Genomic DNA, 22717 nt, shown 5'->3' on the forward strand with positions numbered 1-22717 from the left:
ACCGATCCCTGAGGAACACCACTCATTACTGTTTTCCAGCTGGACATTGAGCCATTGACCACAACTCTTTGTGTGCGGCCATCCAGCCAGTTCTTTATCCACCGAGTGGTCCGTCCATCAAATTGATGTGTCTCCAATTTAGGGACAAGGATGTCATGCAGGACAGCATCAAATGCTTTGCACAAGTCCAGGTAGATGACGTCAACTGCTCTGTCCATCAGTTCTGTAGCCCCATCATAGAAGGCCACCAAATTGGTCAGGCAGGATTTCCCCTTAATGAAGCCATGCTGGCTGTCACCAAGCACCTTGTTGTTTTTCATGTGCCTTAGCATGCCTTCCAGGAGAATCTGCTCCAAGATTTTGCCAGGCACAGAGGTGAGACTGACTGGTCTGTAGTTCCCTGGGTCATCCATTTCCCCCTTGTTGAAAGGGGGGTTATATTTCCCTTTTCCCAGTCGTTGGGAACTTCACCTGACTGCCATGATTTCTCAAATATGATGGACATTTAAGAACGATCATTGTTCATTGATATCACTTTGTAATTCAGAAACAATTTATCTGACTTAATTGCCAGAATTAGTATGGCGAGAGATACCTACTATATGCCCTGGTATAGTCATGTGTTTATTAGACTTTTGTGTTCAGGAGAAAGTGTACAAGGTTCAACCACCCTCCATGCCTTTCCATCCCCTTCCTTGCCTGTTTTAGGGTGTGAAAGAATTTTAAATTCACACTCTAAGGAAATGTGGAGAATGTTCCTCATAAAATTCCTTATGAGGTTTCTGTTTTGTGGAATTGCATTCCGTATTTCCTGCTATTTTTGTAAACAATATTTGTTTTCATCCCATATCCTTCAATGATGAATTATCTATAGAAAAACATAGACACAGATTTCTGGGTATCAAGAAATTCTTAATGATGTGTCTGAAATTGTTTGTGATTTTAGATAATTATTATTGTTTTGGATAAGACCTATGTGGCCAATGAACAATCTCCAAATCAAGTCCTTTCCTTTTGGGACTTACTTATGGATGTCAGAATGCTCTTGCATGATACCTAAGGTTCCCTGCCTCCTCCCCTGGCCGTTCATTGTGCTGCTGTATAGTAATAGATTATTGGTTTCTCCATAGGCTTACCATCAATGCTGAGTGCCAGCTGCAGCTTCACAATTTCCCAATGGATGAACACTCTTGCCCTCTGATATTCTCTAGCTGTAAGTACTGCTTTGATGCCTTATTGTTGTAATTGACTAGTATTCAGAAGCATGAATTTAATTCTGATTTCTGTCGGGTTGTTCAACCGTTCCGCAACAGGTATATGAAGCTTAGGTTTGTTTAAATATTCAGGAAATTTTTGTTTCCCTCTCTAGCAATCCTGGTGGACGGACCTCAGCCATGAAACATGAAGTCTTCTGTAGGTTTACTTTGTTATTTTTACCAGAACCAGCCTTTTTAGTTCATACTATAGTCAAACTTTCAGCAGGAGCTGATATTCATACTAGTCTTTGCTATGGTAACCTATAAAATAATGTGACATGCAAATGAGAATAGAAATTGCCATTTTCTAGGGGAGGCGCACAATTTGGGGACATGACTAGCAGTCTCTGAACATATAAGTTTACAGCAAGTAACATGGTAATGCCTCTCTGTTCCATAATAAAATAAATGGTGTAACTACTGTGAATCTCATTTTCCTTTTATTCCTCAGCTTTTCTAGTAGTCCCAATGTTGTATATAGTGTTGTTGGTACATTTAAAACCTACCTCATAGGCAAAACAAATACATTGGTGAAATGAATGCAGAACGAAAGATAAGTTAATAGTAAGGTCCAATATTACTGTGAGAAGTTATCTTCATGTTGATTCATTTAAAAAAGCTTGAGAGCTATCTGCTAGTGGGTATACCTGCAGAGTTTCGTAATTCAGAGCCACAAAACCACGTTTTACCAACATTTGTAAAAGAGTATCCACTAAAGATACTTATTTTGATAAACTCCAAGACTCTGTTCTTGGACAATTTGTGTTCTCCAAAAGTGAATAGTAAATGTATTGTTCTGTCTTTCTATTTAGAAAATAGCATTTTCTCCATCATCTCTTAAAAAATGATTGAATAATAACACTATTTAATGCCTTTATAACAGATATGCTGTTGTGATAGTAGGGTATTAATTTCCATCTATGATATACAAACAGTGATCCTCAGTCAGAAACTCGATTTAAACTTCAGCTAATCCAGTGTGTATTCTTCTTTTTCCCCAGGAAAATGTTTTTAAAAATTCTGCCAATGTAAACATCTCCCTTTCCCCCCAAACATCATTACCACACTGCCATTTTTTAACATCTATGCATATGAGTGAGCCTTGGCAAAAATACACAGTGGTGGGTTTAATTCAGATGCGTGCAATATATGCATACTCTGAACAAGACATAACTGAACAAGAGGCAGATAGCTCCTGAATGACCTTTCCTACTAATGAACACTTGTCACTGAACTGCATGCACCTCAGCTGTTTTTAGTTAGTGCATAATGCTTCTCTTACCTTGTGGCAATCTGCTGTTGTTTTGTTAAGGTACTGGGAAAGGAGTGTGTGATATTAAAAATGAAATCCCAGTCCAGAGATACTAATTAAACCTACCACACAAATTTAATAGGTCCTGCACTAGCAATATCTGAAAATGGTGAACTTTAATCTAAACAGGAAAGTTGCTTCAAACCTTGCATTCCCTGGTAGCTAGACGGTTGCAGAATGAAAGTAAGTCAAGCTGTGTGTTTTTTATTTAAAGAGAGAGGATATCAGTGGGAACTTCAGAAGGCTGTGCTGCATGGCAAAGTTTCAAATACGTCTTGATTTGCAGAGATTCCTCATAATTTAGATCTGCTAGCTCAGAGCCCTTCTGCTCTTGAAAATACACATGCATTGCCATCATACATGTACTAACATTTATGGAGATAACACAGGATGAAGGAGAAGCTGAATATGTCACAGTTTCTATGTGTGCTCTATGTAGTCTCTTTTCAGATGGAAAACCCCATGGAGAAATGTTAAATTATATTGTATAGTTTTGTCAGCCTTTGTAGTCATGTTGATAACAAGGATTTATTTCTTTAGGTCCAAATGGAATTGTGTTCTTCTCTTCAACACATTTAGCACTACTATTATCATAATAGCAGGACATTCTCTGTATGATTTGTTTGTTTCAGAACACGGTTGTATTTTAGTGGTGTGCACATTCATAGCAGTCTCTAGATACATGCCACTCAGCGGGACTTATGACTGAATGAATGCCTGAATGATTTATTACTGCCCTCTATGACAAGTTTCTGAGGGAACAAGCTGATTACAGATTCCAAGATGTATGTCTTTGAATAAGATAAAAATGGTTGTAGAATTCACAGCACAGCTTCACTTCCCTCAGCATCCCTTTTGCTTGTTCCCTGGCATGCAGACAAATCTTCACAGTTTCCACTGCAGGCAAGCACAAAAAAGCACAAGTTTAGAAGAATATTCCCTGCAGCTCAACACACATACGAAGAAGGTTAATATTTGAAATTTCTTACTTTTTATATAAATTTCCCTTGATATTACAGAAATGTGAAACTAATCTTAAATAATTTTATTTTCCTCTAGTGTTAGCTAATTCACACCCTAACCCTGTTGTTGCTTTGGGGACAGTTGACATTCCTTTGGTGAGAATATTGAGCTCTACTGGGTCTGGTTGCCAGGATAAATATGGGAAAACCAGCATCTTACACACAAGAGACCATCTCAGTGTGCTAACAGTAATTACTAAAACCTACCTACCACTTCCTGCGGAAAATCTTGCTCAAGAATGGTTCCTGGAGTTCCGTAGTCTCTTTTATAGGAATTAGAAAGTATTGAAATAATTTGAAAGCTCTTCACTCTCTCTCTGTAAGTTTTGTATGTGCTTCAGTTGGTGAGATGAATCATCTGGCATATTAGTGCACGTTGCAGGTGTGTGTCTTTCATTGTCATTCTTGCATAGATGTGCACTTAGCACACTGCTTATGTGAAAAGCTGAGCCCAATGGCATAATCCAGGGCTGCTATACAATGTGGCAGCTCTTTCCCCGTCCGTGTACCAGATTGGTTTGGTTATTCACATGTGACAAACAGTATTCCTTAATACAGAGATGCTATAACACAGGCACCAATGCCAACACATGGTATGAATGTGTGTGTTTCCCAATGAATGTGAAGAATGAGTGCTGCAAATTGACCCCAGTGTAGCAACCTTTGATATGCTATATCAATTTGATGCGCTTTGTCAAATATGATATCATATTTTCTTTATATAGTTTTAAAGTACTATATATTACTGCATAAACATATTCTGTCAGTGAGATTCTTTCTTTGGGTGAATTTATCCTTCTTAGCCAATGGAGGCTGCTTTGCTACTTTTGGCACTCAGGTAGCATATTAAGCTGTCTTGGTTATCTCTATTCAGCAGTGTTTTGAGAATTGTGGAAATAATTTCAGGTTCTGCCATAAAGTTTAGTTTATTGAGGTCGCTAAGATTCACATAAACATCAGAAAGGAAGAAGAGGTATTCTGTCTGAAGGACAATGTCAGCACAAGTATAAACAAATAAGAAACAGGAAGCAAAAGGCAGGCTGGAAATGAGAAATTAAACATATTAAATGTGGAACTCCCACCATAGGATACTGTGGGTGCTAAAATTCTACAGGGATTCAAAAGTGTTTTGGGAAAACATTGAAAGAAAAATGCATTGGGAGCTATTAATGATAGTGACATCCTGCTGTACTAATGGCCACTTTTTTTAATTTTTTTTTTATTTTTTTTTTTTTATTCTGAGGGAGTAAGGGCATTTCACACTTAATAGTAGGCAAAACTGGCCACATGCCTAAGCTACTTGAAGAAATTCTTTTCCATTAGTCCTGACAGGTTTCCAGCTGACCTACGTGGTTGGTTTTCCTTTCCTGTGTCAGACACTGTAAGACTGTTGAATGTTCTAGATTTTCTTAACTTAAGAGGACTAGGCACACTGCAGAATAACTTGATCATGTTTGTACCCACACCTCAGCAACAATTGTTACGGTGTTAATTTTTTCAGCCCAGCACAAATTTTCATTTCCTCTCCCCTTCCACGTGCTCAAGGTTAACGTAAATTCATGACACTCCTCCAGGCAACAGCATATGACAGTCATATAAAAATGCAACAGGCAAACACATTATACCTTGTTTAGAGCATCTGGTCAACTAACATTTTAATTATATACAAGGAACTTTAAAGTGGAAATTAGTGCTGGCTACATACCTAAGGCCTGAAACAATCTCTATGGCCATGCTTCAGGGTTTAGCAAATGCAGCAATATTAAGCTACAGTGCAAGACATCCGAATAAAAATAATTACTGAATTGATTAATGGGTTTTCATTCCTTTATTTTTCTTGCTGCTGTCCTGATCAAGCTCCAGGCGCTGTTGTTCATTTTAAAAAACACCTTAGATTTAGGCAATAGAAATTATGACATTTTTTGTAGCCAATTACTTACATTTTCCCCAGTGAGAAGTGTCCTGAGCTGGCCATTACTGGAGTATTGCTGTAAGGCAGGAAAAAGCGATCACGTCTGGAAGCACTAAAATATACACCTGAAGTTTCATTAACAGTTAAAGTGTTTTCAGTTCAGTTTAAAATAGGGGAAAGCAAAATTTCCAGCTATTGATGGTCCAGTTTGCTCAGTCAGGTCTTTAAACACTTGCTTGTAGCCTTCTAAAAGTTCAAGGGTTTGTGTTTTTCTAAGTGATGGACAAAAGCATGCAAACTATTGCAGAAAAAAGTAAGGAAATGTGAAATGCATTTGGAAGAAATTCATCCTATCTAACATAGTGCTTGAAAGAAACAGATCCTGCCTTTCTAAATATAAACTCAGTTCAATCAAATGTTCCTCCTTTGAACATGAAACCTCTTATGGATATGCAATCAGTACTTTGAGCCTCATATCATTAATTTTCTAACAGAACTAGCTGTCATCACAACTTTTAATATGTTTCTCCTAGCCTAGAAAAGTAAATGCTGGTTTTGTCAAATGAGCTGTGCTTTGTTTTATCTTATGAATCTCATCAGCAGAATCATTAATAAAGTCTGAGGGCAGAATTTTATTCCTGATGAAGAGCAGGCCAGAAGGAAAACAGCTTAATGTTCATATCTCAAAAGAAGTTTCATTAAAGATGCTGGCAAGGCATTGCAATGTGTAGAAAGAGCTTTAATCCTCATCTGAGCTTCCCATCTGTGCTCCCTGTAATGGGCTGAACCAGATCATGGGGAATAAATGGAATTCTTGGTTCAGGTTTTGTGACAAACATATTTTAGCTGTTGTAGCTATTTTCCTAGGAAGTAGAAATTAAGGTACCAGGTTGCATTCTTCCTTCTCTTCAGAAGGCTGTCTTTTCCAGATAATAGTCAATATACAGACATTGCAACAAGGATAAAAGAATTACCATTACAAAAAAGTTGGCATCTGAAAGTTTCTTCCTAATGGCGGTATTTAACATATGACTTGTCTCTCATATGGCAATTCATGAATACAATACGTGAAAGATATCTGTGATAAATCCCTCCTCCCCTTCATCTGCTAATCCCTCTCATACACAGACATTTCCATATCTTCTTATTTCTGTTGCCCTCTTTTAGACTTCACTGTTTTAATTACACATTTTTAAGAGCACCTTGTGTTGTGTGCAAAGCAGTATTCATAGACAAGTGGATCATTACAAAGATTTTTGAGGAATACATAATTCTGTAGGGATCTTTGCTTTTGTTAACCTATAAACATTAAAGTTCCTAAGCAATTTTTCCTGAGGTACCCACAATGACACCTAGACATAGTGAATTTGAAATATATTGTAATCTTACATGAGTGATTTCCTTTCTTCATTGCAATAGCTATTCTGAGTGGAATCTGCTACTGCTTTGCTCAGTTGTTAATGCTCCCTATAATCACAGAATCAACTAGGTTTGAAGAGACCTAAGTCCAGCCATTACCCCAGGACTGCCAAGTCCACCACTAAATCATGTCATTAAGGGCCTCATCTATGCCGGTTTTGAACACTTCTTACCACTTCCCTGGGAAGCCTGTTGCAATGCCTGATCATTGCCTTAGTGAAGAAATTTTTCCTGACACCCAATCTGAACCTCTCCTGGTGCAGCTTGAGACTATTATCTCTTGTCCTATCAGTTATTACTCGAGAAAAGGAACCAGACACCTCCACTCTACAACCTCCTCTCAGGAAGTTGTAGAGAGTAAATTTTAGGTTTACCTGATATTCCCTGCACGTTTCTTTTTTTAAAACATAAATAATATATTATTTGTTTGAGAATCAAATGTTTATCTAATTCCTTGACTACTTGTAGAACACAAAATGGTTTGGGTTGGAAGGGACCTTACAGATCTTCTAGTTCCAACTCTCCAGCTATGGGCAGGGACACCTTTCACTAGACCAGGTTGTTCCAAGCCGCATCCAAACTGGCCTTGAACACTGCCAGGGATGGGGCAGCCACATCTTCTCTGGGGAACCTGTGACAGTGTCTCACCACCCTCATAGCACAGAATTTTTCCATGATTTCTAATCAAAATTTCCCCTCTGTCAGTTTAAAGCCATTCCCCTGTGTCCTACCACTACATGCCCTTGTAAAAGTCCCTCTCCAGCTTTCTTGTTGGTCCCATTTAGGTACTGAAATGCTGCTAGAAGGTCTCCCTGGAGCTTTCACTTCTCCAGGCTGAACAACCCCAGCTCTCTCAGCCTGTCTTGGCAGGAGAGGTGCTACAGCCCACAGATCATCTTTATGGCCTACCTCTGGACTTGTTTGTGGAGGTACACATGACTCTTGTGTTGGGGTCCCAGAGCTGAATGCAGTACTGCAGGTGGGGTCTCACAAGAGCAGAGGGACAGGACCACCTCCTTTGACCTGCTGGCCATGCTAATTTTGATGCAGCCCATCATATGGTTGTCTTTCTGGGCTGCAGGCACACACTGCTGGGTCACTACTGGCTAACTCACTGCCTTTGCTGTGTGTGACTCTGATGCGCTGATAGGGTCCACAACTCATTAAAGTTGTAAAGTAGGTATGCTTTTATTCGGCGCTGAGGCGCATGGGGGATAGCTCCTCCAAAGGCATGTGCACTTCATTGTCATTTCTCCTTTACATTTATCCTCTAAAGTTATACATATGCATGAGGTTGCACAACATGTCTATACATATTCATGTCCTATTCCCACTTTGTATTATAATGAGCTAAGAAGTCCTTTGTGCCTGCGCAGTGCCTCCTAGTGGTCGTGGGAGAAGGTATCAAGATGAAGTAAATGAGTCTTCCTCAAGCCTGAACTTCTCACCGTTAGTCGTTACGTATGCTCCCTGGAGGCTTGGTCATTGTCCAAAACAGAGACAATTTCAGCCGGCCTAGGCGTCAAAGGACGGGAATAAAGTCATGGTCCCTACCTCTTAACAATAGCCTCTTCCTTATATCTTGTTTTAGCATATACGGCGAGTACGATAAGCATGAACGAGTAGTAACATTGTTAAGCAAGCAGCTTGATCTACCCCCTTGTACATTGCAAGTACGATAAGCATGAGCAAGCAGTAACACTTAAGCAAGCAGTTTGACCTACCCCCCCCATACATCGGTTAACCCTTTGCACCAACTCAACAAATTTCTTGATACATAAGAGATGATGCATTAAGTATCTTTTATATTTTTATGACTCTATTTATAGCCAAGCAAAGACTCATAAAAATTTTAGAAGTTAGTTTGCTTTGGAAGTTCTGCAAAATTTTATCTGATTGCTCCAATAGCATTGTTCTGGTTTTGGCTGGGATAGAGTTAATTTTCTTCCCAGTAGCTGTTACAGGGCTGTGTTTTGGCTTTAGTTTGAGAGCAGTGCTGATAACACACCAGTGTTCTAGTTGTTGCTAAATAGCATTTACCCTGATCAAGGACTTTTCAGTCTCATACTGTGCCACTGAGGAGGAGCACAAGAAGCTAAGAGGGAGCAGAGTCAGGACACCTAACCCAAACTAGCCAAAGGGTTATTCCATATGAAAGCATGTTGTTTCCAGTACGTAAACTGTGGGGAGTTACCCAGAAGGAACCGATCACTGCTCGGGTCAGGCTGGGTATCAGTCAGTGGGTGGTGAAAAATTGTATTGTGGATCACTTGTGTTTATTGTTTCGTTTTCCTTTCCCCTTTAAGATTTGTATTCTCTCCCCTTGTTATTTCCCTTATTATTAGTATTAGTATTAGTAGTAGTAGTAGTAGTAGTTGTATGTACTTTAGTTATTAAACTGTTCTTATCTCAACCCATGGGCTTTATTGTCTTTCAGTTCTTCTCCCCATCCTGCCCAGGGAGCAGGGAAGGGTGGTGGGGGTAAGCAAGAAGCTGTGTGGCACTGTTATCAGCTGGATTTAAACCATGACAAGTATGTACTAAATATCTATGAAACTGGTGAAATTAATCAATTAATCTATGGTATAAGTACATTCACTGTAAAGTTACACTTTATATACCTAATTTATGGTAGATTCATACCAATCTAGTACATATCATAATATTACTGTGGCACAAATTTTTCTGTTAGTCTTCTGTCTCATTGCTCAAGGTATATCAGAGAAAACTTTCTAAACATTTACAGCTATATGGTTAGATGCTTGATCCAAATGTACACAGTATTTTGTGATATAAGAGTAACAGACTTAACCTGATATTAGATCTGATAGTCAGCAATACACAAATTCGTGCAAAAAACAGTGAAACTTCCTGAGAAAGCAGTGAAACTTCCTGAGGTTGAAGGTTGTCCATGGCCTCTCTGATGATCAGGGAGGGTTGATGGCAGTGAGTTATCCCTTGCTTTTCTGTTTCTCACAAAGATCTAAGTTTTTGGCCTAGTAGCAGACCAAATGTCTCCTTTTATAGTGACTCTTGAGATTTTTCTCCATGAGATTGAAGGCTGGAGAGGCAGCAGCTGCTGTTACTTCCAGCAAAAATGAGACCCTAGAGTAAAATTAAAGCAAGTGCTAATTAGTGAAGCCTAAAATGCTTAACTCATGACATCTTACATCCAGCAAACTCTTCCTGAGACTTTCTGGATTGATGGTAGGCTATTCCAGGAGCCTGGCATCTACCCCAGTTTTGTAGCTGTCTTCCAGGGTTCCTTGGTGTCTCCATTTACACTGCATAGTTGCATTGGGAAGATGGAAGGCCCATGTCGTGGCACAAACTCTCCAGGCAATCTGCTACAGAGCCAAAGAAGAGCTTTTATTCCAGGATACGGAGATTAACACAGGTGACTGTATATCAGGGATAGGACTCCTCAGCTTTTACTTATGTTTAAACAAGGAGACTGGAAGTCCCAAAATTCCCAAGTGCAGTCTAGCTTCTCATAGCAGCCAGTCATATTTTCCTAAATTTTAAGTTTAGAAAAAGTTTAAAAGTTAAAAAAATAAATAAAATCAAAACCACCACGAACAACCAAGCAATTTTAGAGAAGGCAAAACCTGCCTGCGAGGCTATTTTTTTGTTTTCTTTTTTTTTCCAGGAATACATGTAGCTAAGAATATAAGTAGCAAGAATATATGTAGCTTATGGTGTCAGGAGAAAATAAGAATGCTGAAGTAAGGCAGGTGGCTGATTGCATGTCTGACAGCTGAATATATCAGCAAAAGGCCCTGGATTCTCTGCCATGTGACAAGCATTGTTAGATCCCATGTTTTCATCACCAATCTCATGATATTCAGTGTTTACTTGAAACCAAATCCCATTTAAGCATGTTATCATGAGCCAATGTGAGTATTCTTTTTTTTTAAACACATTTGTCAGTGTGACACAAATGCATGTCAGGCATCAAGAAAATGGCTTTCTCCCTCCAAGGTAGAGTAACACCTATTATATACTACCTATTAATTTAATTGCTTGCTTAGGTATGTGATAAATGGTTTGCAAATGAATCTGATCTTTATGGAGAGGCTGGTCCATTACTTGTAAACTCCCGGCAGCCCTATGTTTGTAACTTCTGACAAAGAGCTCATATTTGTGATATACTGAGTATCAGGAGACATTCACACTCTTTTGTATAATTTTTAACACAAGAAGGAATGTTTTGGTGCTCTGTAACAGCTGCATCATAAGACGATATAGTCATGTTTTACCAACCACCTTATAGCCATCAATGACTGGAGTGCAGCTATTGATGGCTGTAAGCTGTTCAGAAGCAACAGGGGTTGCCCTCTACTTCAAAAACTGGATAGCATGTGAAGAGCTGTCTCTGAAGAATAGCCACAAGCATGTTGAAAGCTTATGATTAAGAGTTAGAGACCAAAGCAACAAAAGGAACCTTTTGGTTGTGTCTACTACAAGCTGCCTGATCAAGGGGGGCCGAGCCTATAGACAAAGCCTGCTTACTCCATCTACAGGAGGCATCCCGCTCACAGGCTCTTATCCTAATAGGGGACTTCATGTGCAACAACATCTGTGGGAAAAGTAGAATTGCAAGTTATAGGAAATCCAGGAAACCCCTGGAATGCATTGAGGATAACTTCTTAAGCCAGGTAATCGACAGCCCTACCAGAGTGGATGCAATACTGGACTTGATGGTCATCAGTGTTAAGTCTAGAGCTAACTTGTGATGTCAAGACTGGAGGCAGCCTGAGCTGTAGCGATCATGCACTAGTGGAGTTTGCAGTCCTAAGGGATATGGGTTAGGTGAAGAGTAAAGTCAGGACCTAAAATTTAGGAAAGCAAAATTCCAGATCTTCAAGTTAATCAGTAGGATCCCCTGGGATACAGGCCTCAGTGACAATGGAGCAGAACAGAGCTGGCGGATCTTTAAGGATGCTTTCCATAGGGAGCAAGAGCTGTCAATCCCGAGGTGTAAGAAATCGAGTAGGGAAGGGAAGAGCCTGGCATGGCTGAGTTGAGACCTGCTGGTCGAACTAAAGGGCAAGAAAGAAATGCACAGGCAGTGGAAGCGGAGACATGTATCCTGGGAAGAGCATAGGGGTGCTGCCTGGTTGTGTAGGGATGGGCTCAGGAAGGCCAAGCACAGGTGGAGTTGAACTCACCAGGGGTTGCAAAGAAAAACAAGAAGGGCTTCTATAGGTATCTCCCTAAATTGGAGATATATGGATTTGGTGGGTGGACTATCTGATGGATGAGGAGTTGGTTTGTTGGTCGCATCCAGAGGGTAGTGGTCAACAGCTCAGTGTCCAGTTGGAGACTAGTGACAAGTGGTGTCTCTCAGGAATCCGTGTCGGAACCTGTACTGTTTAGCAATAATCAATAATGAGGTTAGTAGAAGTCAGCAAAAGTTTACTTGTAACAGACTCAAAAATCAGGAAAAAATATTAAGTCCTCAACTAATTAGAATTGTCTTGCCTATTTTATTTACCTTTAGCACAGACTGAAAAACAAGGCAGCCTGGAAACATGAAACATTGCAATGAGAAAAAACCCGCCCTTTTCTCATTTCTGCTTCTGCATAATGAATGGAAAACCAGAAATGTATCCGTTGTTCCCACAGAATGAGAAGGGGATGGAAGTACGGCATTTGTGTAGCCTTGACTGTTGCTTTGATAATAGTGCAGAAGGACAGTCAGGTATATGCCTTCTGTATCCGTTCCTGTTAGAGGGATGTTGCTGAGGTCTGCCTGGCTGGATCCCTGTCAATGAAGGGCAGGTCTGTCTCCTTAAAAGGAGACTTTGTGTAATGGGCATGCTATAGCACAGATAATAAAATTTCAATCCTTTTTCCTGGTTGGGTATCATGTATGTCTGTCAAAACAGAGCATGCTGGGATTGTGTCTCTTACTATCAGATAACTCTTCAGCAAGACAAACAAATATGTGGTAAGATTAAGATGAGAGAAAGGAGAAACACAAATTGAGACATTAAATTTAACTTAATTTTTAAATAAGTATTTTTATGGTCTCCCATATGATGTGGATTTTCAATTGATTCTTTAAGACATGCTGCAATTTTGTATGTCGAAATACAGAGATTATTTCTGTGGAATGGAAATTAAGTTATGATTAATGTTTAGGTTGGACATGCTTATTATAAAGTAATTCCTTTTTCCCCCAATTTTTTCATAATGTGACTTCTGACAGTTTAGCTCTGTTAAAGCTCAGGAATATCTGACTTTTCCACAAAACCTTTCATAAGAAGGAAAACATAGGGAGGCATGTAGATTGAACAAAATGTGCATTCTATTTTGGGGCAAATTGTCCAAATCAGAAAGCTTGTGAAGAAGACACTGAGGCTCCTTTCTAGCTCCTTCTGAGTTTCTTTCCCAGGGAAACCAAGGCAGTGTGGGGAGGGCTTCTGTGTGACTTCGTTATGTCCTGGGGGGGTAGGAGCACCTAGGACCTCAGAAGTTCTTTCAGCTCCACTAGTTGCGATGTAACCTTAATCAGACTATTTGTTTCACATCGTCTATCACTTTTGCTGCTACTTGCATTTATGTCTTTTGGTGAGCTCTGGTGAGCAAGGATAGCCGCACCTGTCTCCTCTTGGTCAGAGGAGTGAGCCCTAAGTGCATCAGTTCAAGGAGTGACCTGGTTAATGTCCATTTTTTTCACTCTGGCAGCCTGATTAGACATGTGTCTCTTCCCTTTGGAAAACCACCACCAGTGAAAAACCAAGAGCCTCATTGAAATAAATATGATGATCAGGAAGTAGAATGAATTACAATTTACAGTATTAAGGTCCTTCATCAGTATCTTCCTATTTTCATTCTTAGCAACACAGGTTAGTAGAAAACCACATCAGAGCTCTTCCATGCTTGACATGAATCTGCTACACAATGAAAAGATGAACAAGGTTCATCATCTGAGTCACTACCCTCAAGGTATTACATACACTGACCAGGATATAGTAAAGCCATCTAAATTCCTAATTGAAACTGTTGCTTGACAAGAGCAGAAGAAAATCGTAAAGACTGATATAAAAGTTAGCCCTTGATTTGTAGATTAACATCTTAGAAAAGAAGATCCATCCTCTTCTCACCATCTTCTGCTCCATTTTTTTCCTCAGTAAAAACACAAGCAACATGAGTATAATAATAATAAACCTACCAAAAGAATCTCTGTTATTCTGTCTCTCACAGGCATCCATTCTGCTGCATGCACCCACACACTCACAGATACACCTAGAAGAATGAGAAAAGATGAGAAAGCAGATATGTGATAGTTTTCAATTTTTTCATTACTGGCAGGTGCTCAGCTACTAAGGCAACAAGCAATATGCAAGAAGTTGCACAGAATTAAAGAGGATGAAGCAAGAAGAACAAATCCTATTGTGAATCATCTGAAATGGACAAATTGACTATACTTTAGCTTTTCTTAATGTCAAGTGTTTACTTATGGCCTTGAGGCACTCTGATGCTTCTATGCCTATAAGCCTTCCCTTTATCTATCTTAACAGATTTGACATTTGAATGCACATTTCCTATAATTGTTCTTTAAAAAAACGTTAATATTATAGTCTTCATGGGGTGCAGTGGTATAGTCTACATATCTCATCCCATTTCAATTGATGAAAACTTTATTTGGAAAGAGATTATTCCTGTGAAATATAAACTTTTCTTTTTGAGGAATATATGTTTAGCTTTTTGAAAGATTTTATTAACAGTTGGTCCACAACAGAAAGAAGTATCCACCTTTTAATACCCTGAGGCACCTCTGTCTGGATGTGTGATGCTTAATTTCAAATTTTGTCTTAAAAGGACAATATAGTTTTTCATTTTGCCTATAAGTGGCCCGATGACACACTGACTGTTCTACAGTTTTCTGAATAGCTTCTGATTCTCTAATTTTTTCACTGCAGAAAGTGAATTCAATATACGTAATACTTGAAATACAGTGCATAAGGAAAAATAGTAGTTATTTTGCACTTACAGTGCTCCTTAAGCATTTTTCTGAAAGGGAGCAAAAAACCACCTCCTTCAGTTAAAAAAAAAAAAAAAATTGTAAGTATTTAGAACAGTCAGTGTTGTCCATGTCTTAATTCTGGAAGGTCAGTTGTTCATTTCAAGTTAAAAGGAAGAAAAAGTAGCAAGAAGCGCATGTTTGTACCTTGCAGGTATTTTTTTCCTGTATTGATTGACTTCAAATGAAGCTACTAGACCAAATGAGCATGGAGAATTTTGTCTGCAAGTGATGTCTTTCAACAGAAGGGAATCATAGAACTCTGAGGTCTGAATAGAGTATTTGTTCACAGCAGTTGTCTGAAAATCAACATTTCAATAAGACAACATTTTTTGCCTCTGGTAGCCAGAGAAAGCAAAATAAAACTCTTGGATAAATGTCTCATATGATTAAAAGAAAACTGAGATATCCAAGTGTTTCATAACATGGTATTTTCTTCCTTTCTTTTTGTCCCCAGCACCTTTCCCCTAAGTCCATATTTGAAATCTTTGAAGCTTTTCTTGTCTAACTGATACAAGACTGCAGAGAGGAAGAGCAAGCCTCAAAGTTGTTTGGGAGATTTGTACTACAGGTTTCTATTGATTTAGTGCAAAATACAGCAGCATTACTTATGTCAAGGCTTACCAGAATTGGCAGCCAAAAATCCTGGTCTGTGGTACTATGAGATTTCGAAAGTCAATCAAGCTGAGGCTGGTCACTACCTATATGGGAGTTTCAGCAGGAAAACAGATTTTTCCATGATTCCAGAATAACAGTTCCACTTTTATTTATAATCATTTTCACTGTGATTCCTTACAGCCACCAAAGGGTGTCTTCCCGTTAATGTTTTACATAACTGCATGTACCAAAGCAAAACACATTAATGGCCTGTGGATGGTAGTATTCTTTAATGTTTAGATGGAGTAATGTGACACTGGTCATCACTTGAAGCAGGGGAGGTTCTAACTTGGTAGAAGGAAAAGAAAAATCACCGAGGACAGCAAAGTATTGGAGCAGGTTGTCTAAGGACATCGTAAAATCTCTGTCCTTGGAGGTTTTCAAGACACAACTAGATAAAAACCTGAGACAGCTGGTCTGGATTCAGTATCAACCCTACTTTGAGCAGGAGGATGAACTAGAGATGTCTTAAAGTCCCTTCCAACCTGACTGGCTCTATCATAACATCTTTTTCACACTCAAAACAAGATTTATATTAAAGTATTCAGTCTTCCTTATAGATGTTCATATTCCTTATAATATGTTCATATCCAGAGATAAAAATCTGTTATTTATGAAAAACATCTTTCCCTGACAACTTAAGAGAATCAATTCTGTGTTGGCTTTCTTAAGGAACATCCAAAGTTCAAACTTGTTGCCATTTCCTCCTTGTAGTTTATTTTTCTGAATCACTGAAAATCACTGAATCAGTTGTCTTATCAAAAATACTGTTTTTTTTTTTTCTTTTTTCTGTATTTTTCCATTGTACAATGGTTGTTACCACCAGCAATCACTGGTGTATTATTTGCAAACAAAGTAAAGTTTTGTTAATGAAGATTTGGAGATTCTTCCAAAGACTAATACAGTTAGGCAATATGTTCAAAGGTCAAGCAGGACATAGAATTTATCATTTTACTTCCACAGAGCTCTTCCCACTCTTTGCAGATTCTAGGAATTGATTTTCAGGTCCCTGGCATACTGCTGTGGTAGCTCATTCTTTCACCTGTTGGCTATTGGCACTCACACCACAGCAGTACACAAGGACTCTGACGCTGACTCCAGCATCTCCTTCCACTCTGCTCAAATTAGGCTGTACTTTCATCTTGTCACAGGTCAGACACATTAAATCTGTTTTCCCTCTTCTCTGCCACCTAGTCAGTCCCCAGAATGACCTCCTACCTTTTACAACTTCCTTTAGAAACCTCCTAGGTGTCTCTTCTACAGTTCTTTCATTTTCTCCCTATTGACCCACGTTTCCTTCTATTTTTATTTTCTTGTGATGCAGATATTGACAGAGGAGGAAAATGGATACTCATGTCTTTGTATGCAAATACAGATCAAAAAAGCAACTGTATGATGTAAAATCACAGAGGAATAGAAAACCCAAGAACTATGGCAGAATTTTAAAATAAGATACTCAGTGACACAAAACTTGGAATTAGGAAGTAGAAGGAATATAGAGAGCTCATATAGAAAGTAGACCAAGACTGAAAAATAAACAGAGGAAAAAAATGTGCAATTATTTTACTGTTCAGGACTCAGGCATAAAAAGGCATGAAACACTGCCATATGTATACCCATCGCACAATTTATAAAATTTCTTTTGATTTGTTCTGTTTCATAAGCGTCAGTTTAAATAATTCACTGATCTGAAATTTTTGTTGTTTACTCAAACTGACCAGCTTTTGCAGTTCCTTGAAACCCCTCATTATTTACCCTTCCAGTAATTTTCTTACCATATACTTCTGACTTTTTATTTTTTATTTTCATTAGAGCTTGGATCAGAAGTGCTGAAAATATTCTTATATTATTTGTCTGATAAAGAATGGCAGGGCATAGCAGAAATTTCTCACTGGAGGTTTTACCTTTGCAGAATTTCTGAACAACCATACTTACTGTCTGTGAAACTGAAATATTGTTCAGACAGATGACCACACTGCTTCTCAGTGGTGGTCAGAACAAAAACTTTTGAAGTTCCGTAAAGAACTCGTACAAATAATACTGTGAATGGCTGGCTGCAGTTGCAAATCTGCTTCATCATTTTCATCTTAACTTCATTTTAAAACCATTACCTATCTCAGGCTTAAAACATTTTGTAAACTATGGAAGAGCTAATACCTGTAACAGTCAGAAATTTGTAACGGCTGTTAGAGAAACAAAGTTTTAGAAATCTCTCAAGGAGATTTCTGAATGTTCTTTGAAATAGTACTCGGTTTCTTCTCACCTCTCAACTCAGGTGTATAAATTGCTACTCTTCCAACAATATAAGTCCTTGGGAAACTGAAGAGGCCTTTGTTAACTCACCTAAAGTGCTTATATACTCCATTAAAGTGTCAGTATTTTCAGAGTCTTTTTATTAAGCAATTTTGTCTATGGAGTGTGACTTACTTTTCCAGCCTTGGAGGATTTTAAGATGTTCGACTGCATCTAACTTAGAGAAATTTTACACATAGCAGGAATTAACTTACCCGATACCAGTATTAGTGTGTGCCTAGCATATACCACAATCACATTTATAGAATACTAACATATATAATGAATATTGCTGATCTATCTTAATCAAGAGAAAAACAACAGAAGTTGTTTTTCACAATTTCTAATCTTTAATTTTTAATGAATAAGTCCATTTAAAGAGAGTTTTGTTTTGTTTTGTTTCGTTTAAATGTAAAGTCAGAAACTGAACAGTTGGAGCAACACCAGGGTTTGATGTCACTTTGGGGATATTTTTTTCTACTTTCTTAAATGTTGCCTGTCCTTCTGTTCTATACCATTGTGAGTGGCATGTGATCTTATATATTAAAAGTACTTATGAAATCTTATAAATTAAAATCTACTAAAAAAGACTGAGCACAGGTCTAACAAAATACATATGAACAAATTGAGGTTTTGTAGGTGACATTACTGACATATTTACTTTTGGTAAAGATGACCTTGATTTCCTACATTTTATTTTTAAATGTTCTCATTAAAACAATACCTGAGCATCAACATCAGATACATTTAACCTTATCTCAGGTTTAACATGCTCGGAGCTTGTACAAAAGTAAATAAATCTCTAATCTCTTCGCTGCATTTGTATCATGTCAGTGTGTTACACTCTGATAGTATGAAACATCTACATGTGGCTGTACATCTGGTTAGTTTGATGCCAGAAAGACTTAAGGTTATTATGTTGGAGGAGGTGCATGGTATGTTGCAAACCAACCCAAACTTCACATGCCATGATGGCACAGAGGAGCAAAATTCACATGCTATGATGGCATAGAGATGAATCTTAAGAAGTTTAGTGCTGTGAATAACTTCTTGGCTCTATGGCATAGGAGATCTGCTAAAATCTTTGAATGCCAAACTAGCTGGTGCATGACTCCATTCAGGGTTGTCTCCAAAACCTGGGTGCCTTTCCTCTTGATGCTTTCCTCTTGATATTACATGCAAATAAGGAAGAGCTGTCTGTGGATGCGGGAGTCAAAGAACAGCCTTAGCTGAACCTATCATGAGGTGACACAGTTAAAACCTTATGTAAAGTGAGCAGGACAAATAGTGGAATCACAACTCTAGAGTTTAAGAGAGCAGGCTTCAGCTTGTTCAGAGACCTGCCTGTCACAGTCCCATGAAAGACTTCTCTGGAGGACAGTGGACCTGAGGAGAACTCATTGACCATCAAAAACAGCCTCTTCAGGTGTGACTGATCAACTGCAAGTGGAAGAAGAGTTAAGAGGGGATAGGCAGGAGTGATGAGCTCAGGGAAGGATGTGAAGAATGAACACCAGTTATCATCAAGACATCTCAATTTACCTGGGAGAAGTGTAGGGACATTGCTGAAGCATACAGAAATAGTTAAGAAAGCCAAAGAGCAGCCAGTTGAAAATAGCAAGCAATAAAATAGCAGCAGGAAGAGTTGCTACAAGTACATTGGCAGCAAAGGGAAGGCTAGAGCAAATATGGGTCTGCTATGCAATAGGGCAGCATTCCTAGTGACAAAAGACATTTAAAAACCTAAGGTATTCAATGCCTTTTTTCTCACTTTTTTGCTCGTAAGGACTGCTCCCACATTCCCAAAACTATTGGTGGGGTCTCTGGAATAAACTGTGAAGGACAGAATCAGGAAGCACTTGCACCAATTAAATATATACAAATCCATGGAACTGTGTGGAGTGTGTCCAGTGGCCAATGTCATTGCAAAGACACTTTCTAAAACTTTTGAGAGGATTACAGCGATTGAGGAAGATTAGTAATATCTGTATAAACACATCATACCTTTCTTCAGGGAGGATCCAGGTAATTACAGGCCACTCAACATAACTTCAGTCCCTTGGAAGGTTGTGAAGCAAATCCTCCTGGAAGACATCTCCAAGCAGAGAAGGGACAGAAAGTCGATTGGCAGTATCTAGCCTGGTATCTATCATGGTCACATCATGCCTGACCAAACTGATTGCCTTTTGTGATGAGATGATTGGCTTTGCAGATAAAGGGAAAAAAGTGGAGGCTTTATGGACCTTTGACATACTCACCCGTAGTATTTTTGTAGCAGAATTACTGAGATGTGGATTGGATAAATGAACTGTACATTGTGTGAGAAGCAGTCTGTCTTCTGTCAAAGGATCCATGGTACAAAGTCTACCTATGGACAGTTACTAGCAGTGTCCCTGAAGGGTTAATACGATTATTAATGATCTGGATGATGGGACAGTATGAGCTCTCAGCAAGCTTGAGGATGATACTAAATTTAAGGTGGGGGGAAGGTAGTACAATGAAAACCAAGGCTGCCACACAATGAGGCATTATATAAGTGGGAGAAATGGGATGACAGGAACCTTAAATGAAGGTTAATAAAGGGAAATGCAGATGTCTATCTGGGATGCAGTAATCCCATGTAACAGGGTGCCTGGCTGGGGATTGACTGTCTAGAAAGCAGCTGTGCAAAAAAGGACCTGGGTGTCCTGGTTACTTCCAATAGTTGAGGAAGTCTCAGTAAAAGACATTATGCGTCAATGGGAACACAGAAATGAAATAATAGATAAAAAATATTTTAGGGTGGGAAAAAAAGCCATAAATCTCAGAATTTATTTAAGAAAGCATTTATTAGCAAAATAAAATCAAGCAAAGTTGTTTCAAGGCCTAGCATATGAACAAAATATTTAACAAGCAATGCCAGTGAAATAAAAACAGGTAAGCAATGTAATGTTTTTTTTTTTGAAAGCGAAAAAAGCAAGTGTAATCTTGGCATCTAGATTTAAGTTCATTTGCAAAACAGATACTCCCATGAATGCATACAGTATTTAAAAGAGAATTTAAAGACTAGAAATTGGGGATTTGGTTTTTTTTTTTGCTAGCTTGAATAATGTGTATCAAAAGGTTACATCAAGTATTGTTTTTTCTGGTCTGTATTGAAATTAGATTATCTATTCAACAAATTAATTCCGCTATTCAGTCTTCATCAGTTGTGTTATCTTCCACCACATTAACCAAACGAGAGTAAAGAAAGGAATCGAGAAATAAAATCTCCAACAAAATCTCCATCTTATAACAAAATATAGTCTTCAGTTTTCACAGTTTCAGTAATGGTAGTATTGAAACAGAAATTGAGAAAAATACCTGACGGTTAACAAATACATTATAGAATGTCAAGATTCACAGACATATTTGGTTCAATTTAAAGCGGCTTTTGCCTAATGAGTTTCTTATTCTTTATTGAGAAGAACATTCTATAATGGTGTACAACTCAGATAATTGTTGACAATGTAAAAATTTCAGGATTTGGGGGGAAAAATGGTCAACAAGGCAAACTTACAAAAAAATGATGTCACTGAGAGAAGCTGCTGGAAACTTTTCTCCAGTTCTGTCCCTGGAGAATGTAGACTTTCCTTCAAGATCCCATTATTGTACTGTCATTAAAACCATAGAAACGCCCAGTTTTCCCTCTCTGTCATTTTCCATGGGTCCTATGTCATTCATTTACTGCCATCTCTCCCTCTTGTTTATTTGCCTTCTTTGCATCTGCTTCCTCTTTGTTTTCTCAGTTACTCTGCAGTCATTTTGATATTGCCAGGTATTACCTTCATGCTGCTGCTTGGATGTTTCTGGCTAAGCCACCACCACCCTGTTTCCCTTTGGATTCCATGCCTGTCACAAGTAAAACATTTTGTCTACAAAATCAAAATCAGCACAGCAAACATTGCCACCTGTTAGCACAGAGGAAGCACTGGCTGCCTTCCCATTCTTGATATGGTGCTTTTCTGTGATGAGGTAGGCATCAGAGAATTGGTGCTGTTGATGTGTGCATTAAATAGAGGCTTACAGCCCTCTACAACCGCTACTTGTCTTCCCTAGCATGAAATTCTTGGATACCTTGCATAGGTATAGTCATTTTTTACCCTGGGGGGTTTTGTTTGTGTGGTTTCTGGTTTTGGTTTGTTTTCTTTGTTTTTTTTGTTGTTTTGTTTTGTTTTGTTTTTGGGGGGGGGGTGGTCCCTTTGGTTTTGTGGGTTTTGCTGTTGGTTTGTTGTTTTTTTTTCTGGAGCATTTTCACAGCAGTCTGCGCGCCTGAGTTAATTTTAGAATGAGAACATACAGACTCCTAATGTAGTGCTCATGGTTCTGTCAGTGCTTCTGATTTTCCAGAGGTCAAATAACACCAAAGATTGTTTTGTCTTCTCAAAGCCAAAAGTCAACATACTAAGAAAGAGCTGGCCAGGTAGCACTAGTTGCTCAGAGACCATATTGAAACAGCTGGCCAGGTAGCACTAGTTGCTCAGACACCATATTGCCAGATGTAATCCTTGTACTTCTGGCCTGTCAGTGCTCAATATCACTTTCTGACTGTCATCTGCTGTACCAAGTGGCAGAAAAAATATTTTTATCTTATCAGTGTATTTTCTATACCTCAATTTCAACTGAGAACCATGAGTAAGAACTAAAAAGATAAGCAGTAGTTCTTGGCAGATATGTACTTCATTTGCATTCTTCCAAGTAGCAAGTAGAGACAAATCTCTTTTCAAAACAAAAACCAGAGTACAAGAACCATAACTAAAACTGCATATGCATATATGTTCATGGGGAAAAGACTCT

At 38.6% G+C, this 22717-nt stretch overlaps 1 protein-coding gene across 2 annotated transcripts in view; it reads left to right on the top strand.

The window, feature by feature from the left end:
- The window catches only part of GABRG3 (gamma-aminobutyric acid type A receptor subunit gamma3), a 328777-nt gene that overhangs the window by 175746 nt on the left and 130314 nt on the right, over nt 1-22717 (top strand). For both annotated transcript variants that reach the window (XM_062628603.1, XM_062628604.1), the window contains exon 5: nt 1131-1213. In XM_062628603.1, coding sequence (XP_062484587.1) covers nt 1131-1213 — 83 coding nt within the window. The remainder of the gene's footprint in view (nt 1-1130; nt 1214-22717) is intronic.

This window comes from Pezoporus occidentalis, unplaced genomic scaffold (assembly GCF_034315485.1).
Source record: "Pezoporus occidentalis ecotype Australia unplaced genomic scaffold, CSIRO_AGI_Poc_V1 ctg32, whole genome shotgun sequence".
NCBI lineage: Eukaryota > Metazoa > Chordata > Aves > Psittaciformes > Psittacidae > Pezoporus > Pezoporus occidentalis.